This window comes from Macaca fascicularis, chromosome 4, assembly GCF_037993035.2.
Source record: "Macaca fascicularis isolate 582-1 chromosome 4, T2T-MFA8v1.1".
NCBI lineage: Eukaryota > Metazoa > Chordata > Mammalia > Primates > Cercopithecidae > Macaca > Macaca fascicularis.
The window spans coordinates 102,833,542-102,849,719 of NC_088378.1; the positions used below are offsets into that span (position 1 = coordinate 102,833,542).

Genomic DNA, 16,178 nt, shown 5'->3' on the forward strand with positions numbered 1-16,178 from the left:
TGGTATTCCACACAGCATTGCCTCTGATGAAGGCACTCACTTTACGGCTAAAGAAGTGCAGCAGTGGGCTCATGCTCACGAAATTCACTGGTCTTACCATGTTACCCATCATCCTGAAGCAGTTGGATTGACAGAACAGTGGAATGGCCTTTTGAAGTCACAATGACAACACCAACTAGGTGACAATACTTTGCAGGGCTGGGGAAAAGTTCTCCAGAGGGCTGTGTATGCTCTGAATCAGCGTCCAATATATGGTACTCTTTCTCTCATAGCCAGGATTCACAGGTTCAGGTATCAAGAGGTGGAAGTGGAAGTGGCACCACTCACCATCATCCCTAGAAACCCACTAGCAAAAGTTTTGCTTCCCATTCCCACAACATTAAGCTCTGCTGGTCTAAAGTTCTTAGTTCCAGAGAAAGGAGCCTGTCACCAGGAGACACAATGATTCCATTAAACTGTAAGTTAATATTGCCACCTGGCCACTTTGGGGTCCTCCTACCTTTAAGTCAACAGGCCAAGAAGGGAACTGTAGTGTTGGCTTGGGTGAATGACCTGGACTATCAAGATGAAATCAGTCTACTACTCCACAATGGAGGTAAGGAAGAGTATGCATGGAATACAGGAGATCCCTTACAGGAGATCCCTTAGGGTATCTCTTAGTATTGCCATGCCCTGTGATTGAGGTAAATGGAAAACTACAACAGCACAATCCAGGCAGGACTATAAATGGCCCAAACCCTTCAGGAATGAAGGTTTGGGTGACTCTACCAGGTAAAAAAAACACAAACTGCTGAAGTGCTTGCTGAAGGCAAAGGAAATAAAGAATGGGTAGTAGAAGTAGGTAGTCATCAATTGCAGCTGTGGCCACGTGACCATGTGCAGAAACAAGAACTGTAATTATCATAAGCATTTCTTCCTTATTTTGTTAAGAACATATTTGTGCATGTATACACTTGTACTAAGAAAATATCTTCATCTTATTTCCTTTTTCCTTTATCATGCGACATAAGATTTATTGACTTCATATCAGCATTTAAGTGTTGTTAACTTCATGTAATAGCATTTGGGTTGGGGACTGGTACTTTCTGGTTGTACAAACGATAGTTGTATTATGTTAGGCATAATTATGACCTTATTATTGTCTTTATTTGAAGATGATGTATGATTTCAGGAGATGTGTATGAGTTCAAGTTGACAAGCGGTGGACTTGTGATGGTTAATACTGACTGTCAACTTGATTGGATTGAAGGATGCAAAGTACTGTTCCTGGGTGTGTCTGTGAGGGTGTTGCCAAAGGAGATTAACATTTGAGTCAGTGGACTGGTAAAGGCAAACCCACACTCAACCTGGGCAGGAACAATCTCATCAGTTCCCAGCACGGCCACAATAAAAGCAGGGAGAAGAACATGAAAAGGCTAGACTGGCTTAACCTTTCAGTCTTCCATCTGTGTGAGATGCTTCCTGCCCTCCAACATCAGACTCCAAGTTCTTCAGCTTTGGGGCTCAGACTGGCTTCCTTGCTCTTCAGCTTGCAGACAGCCTATGGTGGGACCTCACCTTGTGACCATGTGAGTCAATACTTCTTAATAAACTCCCCTTTATATATACATCTATCCTATAGTTCTGTCCCTCTAGAGAACCCTCATACACATATCAATCTCCATCAAGAGATTTCTGGGCCCGGCACAATGGCTCCCACCTGTAATCCTAGCACTTTGGGAGGCCGAGGTGGGCGGATCATGAGGTCAGGAGATCGAGATCATCCTGGCCAACATGGTGAAACCCCGTCTCTACTAAAAATACAAAAATTAGCTGGGTGTGATGGCACGCACCTATAGTCCCAAATACTTGGGAGGCAGAGGCAGGAGAATCACTTGAACTCGGGAAATGGAGGTTGCAGGGAGGCAGAGGTTGCAGTGAGCCAAGATCACATCACTGCACTCCAGCCTGGTGACAGAGCTAGACTGTCTCAAAAATAAATAAATAAATAAAAAGTATCTGGATACAAATTAAGTATATCTACATTTTTATTATTTAACACCTACTTTATTACTTCAGGGAAAAAATATGTGTTCATAAAACAATATTAAGGCACAAAAGGCAGTCAAGAGAGTCTACTCGCCATCTGACTTTTTACAAGCCCATAAATAATACGCAACTTATAAAGAGAAGTCATTGGAAGGTGAGCTGACTGATCCCATATCTTAAATTGGGTTGCAGCAACAACAACAGAATGAGCTTTCCCTCCCTCCTTCCCTCCCTCCCTCTCTTCCTCTCTTTCTCTCTTGATGGAGTCTTGCTCTGTCGCCCAGGCTGGAGTGCAGTGGCACAATCTCGGCTCACCACAACTGCCACCTCACGGGTTCAAGCAATTATCCTGTGTCAGCCTCCCAAGTAGCCTACAGGCACATACCACCACACCCGCCTAATTTGTTGTATTTTAGTAGAGATGGGGTTTCACCGTGTTGCCCAGGCTGGTCTCGAACTCCTGGGCTCAGGCAATCCGCCTACCTTGGCCTCCCAAAGTGCTGGAATTACAGGCGAGAGTCACTGCGCCCAGCCAGAATCAGTTTTAATTGTTCCTATATATAGTATAAGATTGTATTGATACATATATATGGGGGGATACATATATACATGCAGTTTTGACATAGAATAAGGAAGCGAAGTAATTCTTAAATTATAATGTTTTGTATATAATTTATTATGCAATTTGGCAATTATAAAGAAAGCCCAAAACTGCAAACAGTCCCCCTAAATACAAAAACATTAAGAAACACTAAAAGACTCCAACACTTCTACAAGGATGATGACCAGCACCATTAAATTTAGGACTGTGGCCACTTTAAATCTGAGTGAACAGGAGCAAAATGAGGAGAATCTTCAAAATAAGCACATAATTTTAATATTGCATTGAAACATTTTCTATATAAGCACTATCTAATGGAACTTTTTGTGATAATCATTCTTGAGCACCAGGCGTTTTGGCTAGTTCTTCAGAAGAAGGGGAGTTTTAAGTTCATTTTATTTAATTTAAATAGCTACATGGGGCTACAGTATTATACAATGAAAATTCAGACTATTATACAATATTCCCACAAGTTTTAGAGTAAGAACTTTTTACCTCAAAGTTACTACCCAGAACACCATACATAACACCTTGCTTGATACAATATTTGTGAAGTACAGTTGATGCTTGAACAACACAGGGGTTAGGGTTTGACCCCTAAGTAGTCAGAAATCTGAGTAAAACTTTTGACTCCGGAAAACCTTAACTACCAACAGCCTACTGTTGACCGTTTAATTGAGACTAAACAGTCAATTAACACAAATGTTGTATGTTACACGTATCATATACTCTATTCTTACAATAAAGTAAGTGATAGAAAAGTTATTAAGGAAATCATAAGGAAGAGAAAATATATTTACTAGTCATTAAGTAAAAGTGGATCATCAAAAACGTCTTCATCCTAAAGGTCTTCATCCTCATCGTCTTCACATTGAGGAGGAGGAGGAGAAAGAGCCTTGCTGTCTCTGGATGTCAGAGGCAGAAGTGGAGGAGATGGGAGGGGAAGCAAAAGAGGCAGGCACACCTGGTGTAACTTTATGGCAATGCATGGTAATTTCTGCCTGACATTTTTGCTTTTTTGTTTCTCTAAAAATGTTTCTGTATGGTACCAACATTTTCTCCACCATTTGCTTTAGTGTCATTGTCTCTATCATAGAAGGATCCACGTGGTAAAAGAAGTCAAAAGGAGTCTTGAATAACCGGAACCTCTACCAGACTGTCTAATGTCAACCTGTTTTCCAGCACTGCTTCTTTTACATCTTTTTCCTCACTGTCTGTCATTGGTTAAGAAGCACTCATCTATCAAGTTATCTTCCGCTAATCCCTCCGGTGTGGTGTCTATTAACTCTGGAATCTATATTTAGAAACTTTTCACTCCATACCTTTTTTTTTCATCATATCCACAATCTCATGATTTCCTTGATTTGCCTATGAAGTCATGCACAACATCTGATACAGTTCTCTTTAGAAGGAATGAATTGTTTTGGGCCTGACGGCTTTCATTTTTTTTTCTATAACAACGATGGCATCTTCAATGGTGTAATCCTTCCAGATTTTCATGATATTCTATTTATCGGGGTTCTCTTCCATAGCGTTACAATCTTGTCCATACAGTATTATGTGAAATGAGCCTTTAAGGTCCAGAAGCCAAACTGGAATCTTTGTGTTTGGAGGCAAGTAGACCACTTCAACACCTTTCGTGTTGAACTCATGGGGTTTTGGGTAGCTAGAGACATTGTTCAATATAACAATAACTTTGAAAGACAGTCCCTTTACTAGCAAAGTACTTCCTGACTTCAAGGACAAAACATCCATGTATCTAGTCCAGGAAAAGAACTCTTGTCTAGGCCTTCTTGTACAACAAAAAGGCTGGCAGTTGGTGTTTATTTTTTCCCTTCAACACTCAGAGGGTTAACAATATTATATACAGAGGCAGCCCTTACTGCATTTGCACAAAACAGTATAGCTAGCCTATCCCTTCCTGCCTCAAATACTAGTGCTTCCTTCTCTTCCTTACTACTCAATGTTCTTTATGGTACTTTTTTTTTTTTTCCTCCAGAATAAAGCACTTTGCATTAAAACCTTGTTCAGGCACATATACTTGCTTCTCCATAATTTTCTTAATGGCATCTAGAACTCATCTCTGCTGGTCCATAGAAGCTGCTTCTACTTTTGATATTTTTTGAAAGCCAAACCTCTTCCTTAAATGATCAAGCCATCCTTTTCTGGCATTACATTCTCTAGCTGTAGGTCCTTCACTATCCTTCTGCTTTGTCATATAATGACTTTGCTTTTTCTTAATATTAGGGTCTATAGATACACATTTCTTATAGCAATCCTGCACCCACAGAAAAGCTGCATTTTTAAGGCGAGATCAAAGTTTTTCACAAAAAGTGCAAGGGTTTTGCTCCTGCTGGCGTAGCTGCAGCAACAGTGTCACAAATTTCTTTTTCAACAGTGGTTCTTACACTGGATGAATTTATCTTGAAATGGTGGGCAACTGCAGCTGCAGACCTCAATCTGCGGTACACATCAAGCAATTCAACTTTTTCCTGTAATGTCATAACGTTGCTTCTTGGGAGCACTTCTAGTGTCACTAATGACACTCTGTATGGGTCTCATGGTATTACTCAAGGTTAATGGTATCATACTAAACATCACAAAAACTATGTGAGAACCACAAGATATCACGCAATTTCCTGGAGAAAGAAACTGCTCACAGGGGGATGATAAGCATCACAGGGCATTTTAAAGTGGTGCGCGCAACAGTAACGCTCACTGGAAGAGGCTAAGAAATTATTACAGTAATACAGTATGCACTACAGTTAACTTCGTGCAGCTATGATTTAACACCGCATGTTTACATGTTTACATTTCTTTCCACTGCAAATGGCACCACGTATAGTCTATAAGTGTGTAAGTTTTTATTAATTTTAACTTTTTATAATAGATTCATGTATATTTTATGGTAGTAAATGATAAAACAGACTATTATCTATATATATTGCATGCATTCCTGATATACCGTTTTCTTATTTTCTTCAGGTATTTCCAGGCTACCTGGTGCGTCCACAAATTTTTTAAATTGCTGCAATTCTCAAAAAAAAAAAAAAACCAGTATATTCATTGAAAAACCATCCACGTATAAGTGGGCTCATGCAGTTCAAATCCGTGTTGTTCAAGAATAAGCTGTAATCTGTTCACAAATTGTGAGAAAAGATTAATTTGAAGTTTGAAAAAAAAAAACCTACCTTTGCAACTGGAGTATTACATAACTGATGTGATTTTTAAAAATATCTACTTCCTTTATAAGGCATAATTTTCATTTTCTGGCAAACAAATTGTTTTTCACAGAATAAATCCACTCTAAAATAATATCTTAAAAATATTAGACTGCATACCAAATTTACCAGAATGACAGGACACAAAATCACCAAGAACTTTTGTAGCCTCAACTTGGAGGTTGTTGTGTTTTAAAATCCCACAAATCAATCAATAAAATTAAATTAATAAACATAAGACTGGCGGTAAGGCTATCTCATCTGTGAGCATTCCCAGCCTCACTGCGGAACCCAGCACCTCGCCAAGCACACGCGCCTCTGCACTTGGCTGAGGTCCCCGCACGGCCGGCGCCGCCCCCTTACCTTTCTCGCTGACGCTCTCGCTCTCCAGCTCCACGTCCTCGCAGCTGGTGTATTCGGGCGTCGACACGCCCTCCTCCTCAGAGCTGCTCACCGACATCTGCCGCTTCTTTCCGCCCCTCTTGGACCGGTGCGGCTTGGGCGGGGACGGCCGCACCGACTCGGACTGGTCTGAGCTCAGAGAGTCGTTCCGCAGCATGGTCTCCACCTTCTCGCGCTTGGCTTTCCGCATGAGGACCGCCGAGCTGGGGTCCAGGCGGCTCTGCTTCCTGAGGGGCGCTTGGGCTTTGAGCTCCGTGGCTTCTGCGGGAACCGGCCCATGCCTGGGCGCCGGCGGGCTGTGGTTCGTTAGCTGCTTGGCGCCCGGCGCCCTGGTCTCCGCAGTCCTCTCAGCCGAATAGGCCCGCGGCGAGTCCGGCGGCGAGGCCCTGGCCGCCGCCGGCGCGCGTTTGCCGACCTTGCCCTCCGGCAGCGCCGCGCCCGCCTCGGTGCGCGGGAGCGCCACGTCGCTGTGGCGACGCTCGTGCCTCGCGCGGGACACCCGGGCGTGCATGCGCATCTGCTGCTCCTCAGGCGGCGGTTTCACCGGGTACCGAGCCAGGTTCGGGTCGCTGCGGTACCTGGTCTGATATTCCTCCTCCTTTCTTTGCTTTTCCTCATCCGCCACTTTGCCCTCATCCCGTTTTTCCGGCGTGTCTGGGTAATCCTGTGATCGCCCTTTCTCAAGCCTTCGGCTTTCCCGCCTTTCTTTACGTTCCCGTTCTTCGACGGCCCCCTCCCCGGGCTGTGCTGAGGTCTTTGGCACGCGTTTCCGCTCGCTCTTAAGGGCTCCTTTGCCATTCTGCTCGGAAAGCCCTGGGGTCTTCTTTCTATGGTATACAAAAAAACGTCAAGGAGAGCAATTTATAAACTTATAGACATAAAAAACGTGTTTTCTTTTCATTCCAGTCTTAAATCATTTCAGTTACAATAATTAGTTATAGGGATTTGGATCTGAAGGTGGAACTGTAAAGGTGTTGGAATTTTACAATGTAAGGGATCTAATGGGAACACAAACTAATTATTACCAAATAGAGTTTTCATAAGAGTGTGATGATTGTACTACATTTAGCAGCTCACTGAAGCGTCGTTGATCTTGTTAGAAGTTTACATTGGATCAATTTACTTTTCTTGAAATGTTGATAAAACTTACCTTGCAGGGTTCATGTGAGGATTAGAGACACCATCTGTGAAGATGTTTTATGAAAGGGTAGAGTGTCGTGCAAATGGAAGCAGTTCTCCAGTGTCTCTGATTCTTTGTTCTACTAATTATACTTTTTCTCATCTCTGCCTTTAATTTTCTGTTTCTGAGTCCTTGACAGTGTACAAAATATGGTCAAGAATTCTTCAGTAATTTAAAACAAATAAACAGTGTCTCTTTCAATCTTGCTTCTCCCTGAAGTTGGCCAGCTCTTTACACCGGCCACCTCTCTTCCTGCTCCTGTACCTCCCAATTCCTCATTGCTTTCCTATGAATTTATATCATTAGTAAAATTATTCCTACCTATCAATCTTCAAATTTGAACTAAAAAGTCAGAACAAAAAGTCTCTATTCAGCCCTCGTTCTTGAAATTTTTGTAGTTTTTCACTATATGTCAAAAACAGAACTCTTTTCTTTAGAAACTTTACAGCTCCAAATTCTCTATCTTATTTAAAGATATCATCTTCCAACCAGTTCCAAACTGCATCTTCAGTATTTTTGTCTCTTCTTCTCCCACAACAATTTGTCACCAAATGCTATTAATTCTACCTTCCCCGAGATATCTCTGGTGTCCTATCTATCCTTTCTCCAAATAGCTTAGTTACACTCATTCTCTCGTACTGCCCTCTTATATGCTGTGTAGCTCCCCTGCAACTCCTGAGTACCTTATAAAGCTTAATTCAGAAGTCACTTCCTCTTTCCTAGGGCTCTCAAAATACTATACGTATTGCCTAGCTTTGATCAAATTAGCATCCTGGTTAATCGCCTAGGTGTCTTTCTTCCCTAGGATAGTGTGTGGTCTCTTCCCTAGGATTTGTCAGAAAAGCGACCATATATGTTCTAATCATCTTTATACCCTCTGGTTCCTGGCACAGTGTTTATCTGTAGTAAATACACAATGACTGCTGGCTTGAATAATAGCTACATTCACTGAAAGTCTACCATGTGCCAGCTTGGGAAGAACACATGTTCTCTTTTAATACCTGCCACAACCCTGCAAGTGAGTTTTTACTGACTATTGTGGCAGAGCCAGGACTAGAATCCAGACCTCTTTAACTTCGAAGTCCTTGATCTTTTACTGTATGGGCTTTGCTTGAAAAGGGGTTCAAAAGCTTTCCTTGGAGCCTCCTTTCTCCAAGTAATGGTTACACATATAAAAATAACAAGCCCAGTCTAGGTCCTAACAAAAGTCCTGGTCCCCAAACCATGAGTCTCGTGAGCCTGTCTTCCTTGTCAACACTTTTTCCCAGTGCATAGCTTCATGTTTGCCCATGAATACATTTTTGAATGAATGAATCAATCAAAGTAAATAATCTGATCATATTAGTCTCTGTTTAAATATTCAGTGGTTTCCCTTTCGCCTACAATAAAAGCTATAAAATGTAACCTGTCCCTTCACTGCCTCACCAGCCTTTTCTCCCCAACATTCCCTCTGCTACTTGCACTGTAGCCAGCAGCTATCCTTTAGGAGGCCCTCACCTTGGGCTTGTTCCCTCAGGCCATGTGCCTGTGCAGATACCTGGAGCACCCATCCTACCCTTCTCCTGGTTAATTCCAAAGTCACTCTTTAGAGCTCAGCATAAAAGAAATGTCCTTAAAGAAGGCTTCTCTGATGTGTCCACATACTTTCTGATAGGTCAGATTCCCCCATCACATGCTCTCAGAGCACTTTTAATTAAAGGGCTAGGTTTATAAGTGAAACATGATCTAAGAGCTGTTCTGAGTTCACCGTTGGAAGTTGGTAGCTCAGCTGGGTGACTTAGTTCGTGTTTACGTCTGTGCTTGATATGAAAGAAAAGCTTTCAACAAAGGTCTCCTAAGGAGTACATTCTAGAGATAGACAACACCCCTCAGGCCTGTTGTTTTTCCATGTGGGATCTGAGAATTAGTACTTCCACATATTCCTTCCATTAATAGAAGTTAAATTCTTGAAAACGCGTTTGCTCTCCTAGCAAAATCTTGCCTTTTGCTTACAGGGTGAAAGAACTATTACCTCTCTCTAGGAGGTTCACTTCTAGACCTGGATGAAGCCTGCTTCTGTTCAGGCCCCAAGGCTTGCTGTGAGGGCTCAGCCCCTTTGCTCCTGTCTGGTGGTGCGCTGGGAGGAGCAGTGTCCTGGGAGGAGGCAGCTGCTGTGCTCAGGGGTGTCTGAGACCGCGATCGCTCTTGGAGTCGTGCTTTCTTTTCTCTTGGTACCTCAGAACCAGCACCTGTAGCTGTATCACTCAGGGTTCCATCCTGACTTGTCTGTTGAGGGCCACTTCCAAAGAACCATGCCCCAGATTTGGTTAAGATTTCTTGTTGCTTTCGACATAAATTGCATACCCACATAACCTATTTGAAGAAGAAAGAACAATATAAATTTTTATGCCCTCTTGGAAATAATTTTTCTTTTCTTTTTTTTTTTTTTTTTGAGACGGAGTCTAGCTCTGTTGCCCAGGCTGGAGTGCAGTGGCCGGATCTCAGCTCACTGCAAGCCCCGCCTCCCGGGTTCACGCCATTCTCCTGCCTCAGCCTCCCGAGTAGCTGGGAGTACAGGCGCCCGCCACCTCGCCCGGCTAATTTTTTTTGTATTTTAGTAGAGACGGGGTTTCACCGTGTTAGCCAGGATGGTCTCGATCTCCTGAACTCGTGATCCGCCCGTCTCGGCCTCCCAAAGTGCTGGGATTACAGGCTTGAGCCACCGCGCCCGGCCGGAAATAATTTTTCAGTATCTTAAAATGTAAGGAAAAAAGAACAGTATTCATTTTCATATTTATCCTTGCAAATTTCTTGAGAAAATGGTCCTCCCACAAGTCACAGTCAAATATATGAATGCCTAGACAGGGACTTGTCTGAGGCTAGAGAACCTCTGGGCAGCCAGAATAGAGTTTTTTCCTCAGCATTTCTAATTTGATGATTCTGTATTTCCTTTTACCATATATCTGTCATATTTTTTATAATTGACTCTGGAGTATTAGCAAAAATGTTCCAAGCAAGGTAGTTAACTGGTTAGAAAAATGTTACCAGGAAATAAAAGAAAAAAGAAAAATGTTGGCCGGGCGCGGTGGCTCAAGCCTGTAATCCCAGCACTTTGGGAGGCCGAGACGGGCGGATCACGAGGTCAGGAGATCGAGACCATCCTGGCTAACACAATGAAACCCCGTCTCTACTAAAAATACAAAAAAATTAGCGGGGCGAGGTGGCGGGCGCCTGTAGTCCCAGCTACTCGGGAGGCTGAGGCAGGAGAATGGCGTAAACCCAGGAGGCGGAGCTTGCAGTGAGCCGAGATAGCGCCACTGCACTCCAGCCTGGGCGACAGAGCTAGACTCCGTCTCAAAAAAAAAAAAAAAAAAAAAAAAAAAAAAAGAAAAATGTTACCCAGAACTACAGAATCAATATGTATATACAGTACCTGCAAGTATTTTTAAAAAGCCTGTCTTTTCAAAAATCACCCACAATTAAAGGCAATATTAAAAATATTCATATAGAAGAAACAAACATAAAAAAGTAGGCCCACAAAAAAGGTCAATCTGTATATTTTCTCTAGTTTCTTAGCAATAAACTAACCTTAAGCTTATTTATGCTATAAAATATAATTTTCCATGCACATATTTACTAAAGCAATAAATGTGACTCTGAGTTTATTCATATGTGACCACTCCAATGTAATGTTTCCCAAGGAGAGCTATTTGGGAACCATCATTTAGCAACATATCCACTGATAAATTATAAGATGTAGCACCACTTAAAATAAACCTATATATCCGTTCTCCATTTGATGACCTTTAAAATGAATGTAATAATGAGGACGATTGTTGTAATAAAAAATAATAACAGCAGCAATGACTAGCTGTCACGGGGCAAAGATAGGTGCTAAGAGCCCCATGAGCCATCTTTTCAAATATCCTCAGTACCTCTGTTTCTTTGTGCTGTGATTTTACATCGCTGCCTCAGTTGCATGCCTCCAAAGGCACTTCAGGTGTTTTGTGTTTGTTTGTACGTCAGGAACTACCTCCACAGGAAAAGCTAATTACCAAACTCTAGGCTTCCTTTTCACAAATACTGACTCAATCAACAAGTACTCAAAAATATTGTATCAGGATGAATAAATCGTAGATACATTAATTGAGAAGCAACAGAAAATAGTAAAAGAAGCATTGTTTAGTAGGTCAAATGAAGAAAATGAACTACTGAAAATATTCAGATAAATAGGGAAAAGCTGTAACTATAGCCATAGAATAAGATGAAGCTAAAATAAGAAAAAGACAGGAAAAAACTAATACATTTTTTTAAAAGGAAAATACTGCAGATGAATTAAGAACTGCTTTCCAGGCAAGAAAACTCAAGGAAAAATTAAGACTGAGGAGAAATAATTGCTATAAAAAATTTAAAATTCATGAAGGTTAATTGATTTATTTAGACTCCCAGTCATAAAATGAAGTGTACTAGGTTCAAAAAAGCAGTTAGGTATAACATCTACACAAAGCATAATAACCAGTATTACGGATTTCTCATCTACCAAGATGTCAAACAAGATGAACAATTCATTGCATAAGCCTATATCAAAATAAGGGGTTTATGGAAAGCAACTTGAATTTAAGTGCTAGCCAAATAAGGGTATATTTTACAAAATCTATTACTGAGATGGTCCCTCAGAAGTCCTGATTGTTTGAACATGGACATATCAAGGATAACATTAAAAGGTGCAATACTCCAGGGCCAGGACCTTCATGAACAGTCAGTGACACTGAGTCTCTTCTGCCCAGAACCCTGAGTGGGGACAGGGGACATCTGTGTGGCAGGAAGGTTGTTGTTGTTGTTGTTGTTGTTTTTGTCTCTTTAGCTGACAAGACTGTGATAAGTTTGAAATCCTGTAATTCATGAAGATTGGTATGAAATTTTGACTATTTTACATCAAATAAATATTTCTTAGACTAATAATAAGCAACTTATTACTCATCATTTAAAGTAGGTTCTTTTCAGCCAAGTGTGATGGCTGACGCCTGCAATCCCAGCACTTTGGGAGGCTGAGGGGAGCAGATCACCTGAGGTCAAGAGTTCGAGACCAGCCAGGCCAACAACATGGTGAACTCTCATCTCTACTAAAAATACAAAAATTAGCCGGGCGTGGTGGCACACGCCTGTAATCCCAGCTACTCAGGAGGCTTAGGCAGGAGAATCACTTGAACCCAGAAGGCAGAGATTGCAATGAGCCGAGATCCCACCACTGTCCTCCAGCCTGGGTGATAGAGTGACACTCTATCTCAAAAGAAATAATAAGAAATAAAATAAAGTAGGTTCTTTACTACAGAAATATCAAGGTATACTTAGGATAAATATGCAGTTTTTAAAAAACCATTCAGAAAACACAAATTTACAATTACAAAGTTTCTAATTGAATAAAGCCAAATAAAGAAGCCCAAAGGAGCACAATAATACTGATAGAAGGGTAAAGGATACTCTTCATTTTACATCTGAATATTTTCTAGAAATCATTATCACAATCTTATTTTGATTGCTTCACATTTGTAAACGTTACAAAAAATGGGTCAATGAGAACTAACTGCCAGATTTGGGTATGTTCCAGATTTTGAATATGTGCAGAATTGCTACCAGATCAATTAAAAGAAACACAATTTATTATTATTAAGTTGAATTTTACAATTTAATTTCACTTCCTGTTTATTCAAAAGGTTACATTAGCGACTTTGTCAAAACAGCATAGGAATTTTAAATAATATTATTAAAATACTGTGTATTCATTTAAGTCTGTGATGCTTCATTAGTTTTTTTCTATTTTTAACATTTACTAAAATATTGTATAATTCCAAACTTTTCCTATGTCTTATTTCCTTGTATACCACAACACTTTTAAATTTGTATTTTTAAATTAACTATGAGTGTAGTCAATCCATCCTCCAAATTGAAACTAAAATTAACCATAACAATGTTAAAATATTTATTTTTATTAAAATATCACCTCCCAGTCTATTTGCAGTTCTAAAAATTAATCATACCACAAATTTTACAAATAAAAAATAAATTGCTCATATGAGTTATAAAGAAAAATATATAAGATTACAATAGAATATTGTCATACATTTCAGCACAGTTAATACCAAACATTGCAGACCTCTACAATACATTTTTTGAAGTCAGTATTAAGTATTATATTTGCCTGAAGCTATAGATAATACAAGAGTGCAGTAGGGAGACATTTTTAACAATTTTTTTTTAAGAAAGAGTTTAAGACACAACTTTGTCTACAAAAAAATGCTATTTATTTAAAGCACACAAACACACCTTTTAGAAATTGCACTATGGAGGATTATACCCTGATTAAATACCCTGGGATATGTTCCAAACTAATCTAAAGTAGGCCTGTGCAATAACTGATCTTAACAATTTACAGATTTTAAGCAATCACATACAAACTTGATTCAAATACTATTGTGAAGTTACATGACTTTTGAAACACCATGGCACATATCAGAAAATATGAAGGATTGAAAATTGTATTCTGACTTTTTGCTGTAACTGCAATTTTAAGTGTCTTTTCCTCTTAATTCTTAAGCAGTACACTAAACTATTTTATAAAACCCACAGGAATTTTTTACCCAGAGAAATAAAAATTGCAACACTTTCTGCTATACATATACAGAAAATTCCATAGATAAAACCACAAGTTTGGCAGAAAAACTAAAAAGGTATTCGAGTGGAAGAAATATTGAAATATTTACAGAGCTGGAGACACAGAACAAAAGAAATGTATTTCTTGATTTATTCTTGATGATATTACTAAGGTGATTCATGACGAGGTCCAGGATAATTTTTTTTTTGGGGGGGATGGAGTTTCACTCCTGTTGCCCAAGCTGAAGTGCAGTGTCATGATCTCATCTCATTGCAACCTCCACCTCCCAGGTTCAAGCGATTCTCTTGCCCCAGCCTACCAAGTAGCTGATTACAGCTGTCCACCACCACCCCGGCTAGTTTTTGTATTTTTAGTAGAGACGGGGTTTCACCATGTTGGCCAGGCTGGTCTCAAATTCCTGACCTCAGGTGATCCACCCTCCTCAGCCTCCCAAAGTGCTGGAATAACAGGTGTGAGCCACTGCACCCAACCCAGAATTCTTATATTAACACAAATGTCTTCCTTATAAGAATCCATCTGAGGTATTTAGTATTATAACATAAAGAATAAATATAAGCATGAAGGTTTAAAAAAAGACAGAGATTGTGATTCAATTTTCATTTGATATTTTTACAGATAAATGTTAAGATCAATTTTCAACTAATATAGGATGTTTTTAAAAATTATTATGCTACCATTTTGAAAAAACATGAAAAAGAAGATGAGATACTCAATTGCAGTTGCTGCATTTTCTGAATACTTTTACTCATTTTCCTTTCTCTATTCAATAAGTACTCACTCTAGCAGAAACTAGGGACAAAATTATCAAGGCAATATTTCAACTTTGTTGACAAAAGTAGATGAGATGGTAGAAAACAGTAGATGTCAAAATAAATGAGAATGAGTTCCTTTTGGTTCTGGTAGTGTGAATGTGTATGTGGGTGGGAATGGGTGGGGGTATGTGGGTATGTTCTCTTAGTCTTTTTTTGTTGTTATTGCTATTTCATAAATTTATTTCCCTTTGGAAGTTCATAAAATATGTGGTTTTATGAAAGACAAAAATATGATATAGAATGTTTCTTTTTAATGAGTAAATCACATCCAATACCACTGTCTTACTATTAGCATTTTAATATAATTTTCTATGCAAATTTAAAATACCTGAGATTCCACTGTAACTCTATATCCTATTTATATATTTAATATTATAGCACAAGTATTTCTACTTGTGCTATAGTGATTCTAAACTTTTCTAAAGAATTTTAATATCTACAAAATATTCTGTAGAGATGGAATATCACTTACCTAGCCCTTAAACTGCTTATAACCTTTCACATTAACACTGAACTCTGCAGTGAAAAGTGTGTTGATCAAACTTTTTTTCATATTTATGGTCTTTTTTTTAGGATACATTGGAAAAAATCAAATTATTTGGTAAAATTTTAGAACATATTTAAAGCTCCTCTCCTATAATCACTGTGTGGTAATAGCTGGGGCTCTCTGTATAATTTGCAAAATAGCTTCCCAAAAGGGGTGCTAAATTGTACCCAAAAGTGACAATATCAATTCTGCACTTTAAAATCTAATGACATAATAATGCCCCAACCCTATACTCTTACAAATGTTTCAAATTTGAAATAATATAGTGAGATTCATTTAGATAATACAATCATAAGCCACACAGCAAAAAGGAACCTCAAGGAAGGGAGATAACAATGAATTTCTAGAAGCTGCTAAGTGTATGCATGGAAAAGAGTGGTAAGTGAAACAAAATGGAGGAAGCTGTAGCTCAAATCACAGATGGAGGAGGGCCGTAACCAAGAATGGAGCTGATCTTCTCTGCAGAACCCACGAGAAGATCTAGGTTAGATGGCAGATACTATGGCAGGAGAGAAGTGAGAAATAGAATTAAAACAGATGACTATTTGTCTTTTTTTTTTTTTTAAAGTTTATTTTCCATATGCAGAATGACCACTTTCTCACAAATTTGAAACAGACAGGTGTTGCTGACCTGCAAAGAGCCTTTCTCATTCTGGCAGGTAGATTTTTTCTATCCTAATGGCTGGTTCTCCAGTTGTTCACTCAAAAACACCTCCCACATATGCATACACAAAC

The 16,178-nt window shown here is 39.6% G+C and overlaps 1 protein-coding gene across 35 annotated transcripts in view; it reads right to left on the minus strand.

The window, feature by feature from the left end:
- RIMS1 (regulating synaptic membrane exocytosis 1) overlaps window positions 1-16,178 on the minus strand; it is a 493,077-nt gene that overhangs the window by 214,427 nt on the left and 262,472 nt on the right. For all 35 annotated transcript variants that reach the window (XM_015449223.4, XM_074037683.1, XM_005552575.5 and 32 more), the window contains exons 5-6: window positions 9,444-9,784; window positions 6,214-7,079 (exon numbers count right to left, since the gene is read on the minus strand). In XM_015449223.4, the coding sequence (XP_015304709.1) occupies window positions 6,214-7,079; window positions 9,444-9,784 (1,207 nt within the window). The remainder of the gene's footprint in view (window positions 1-6,213; window positions 7,080-9,443; window positions 9,785-16,178) is intronic.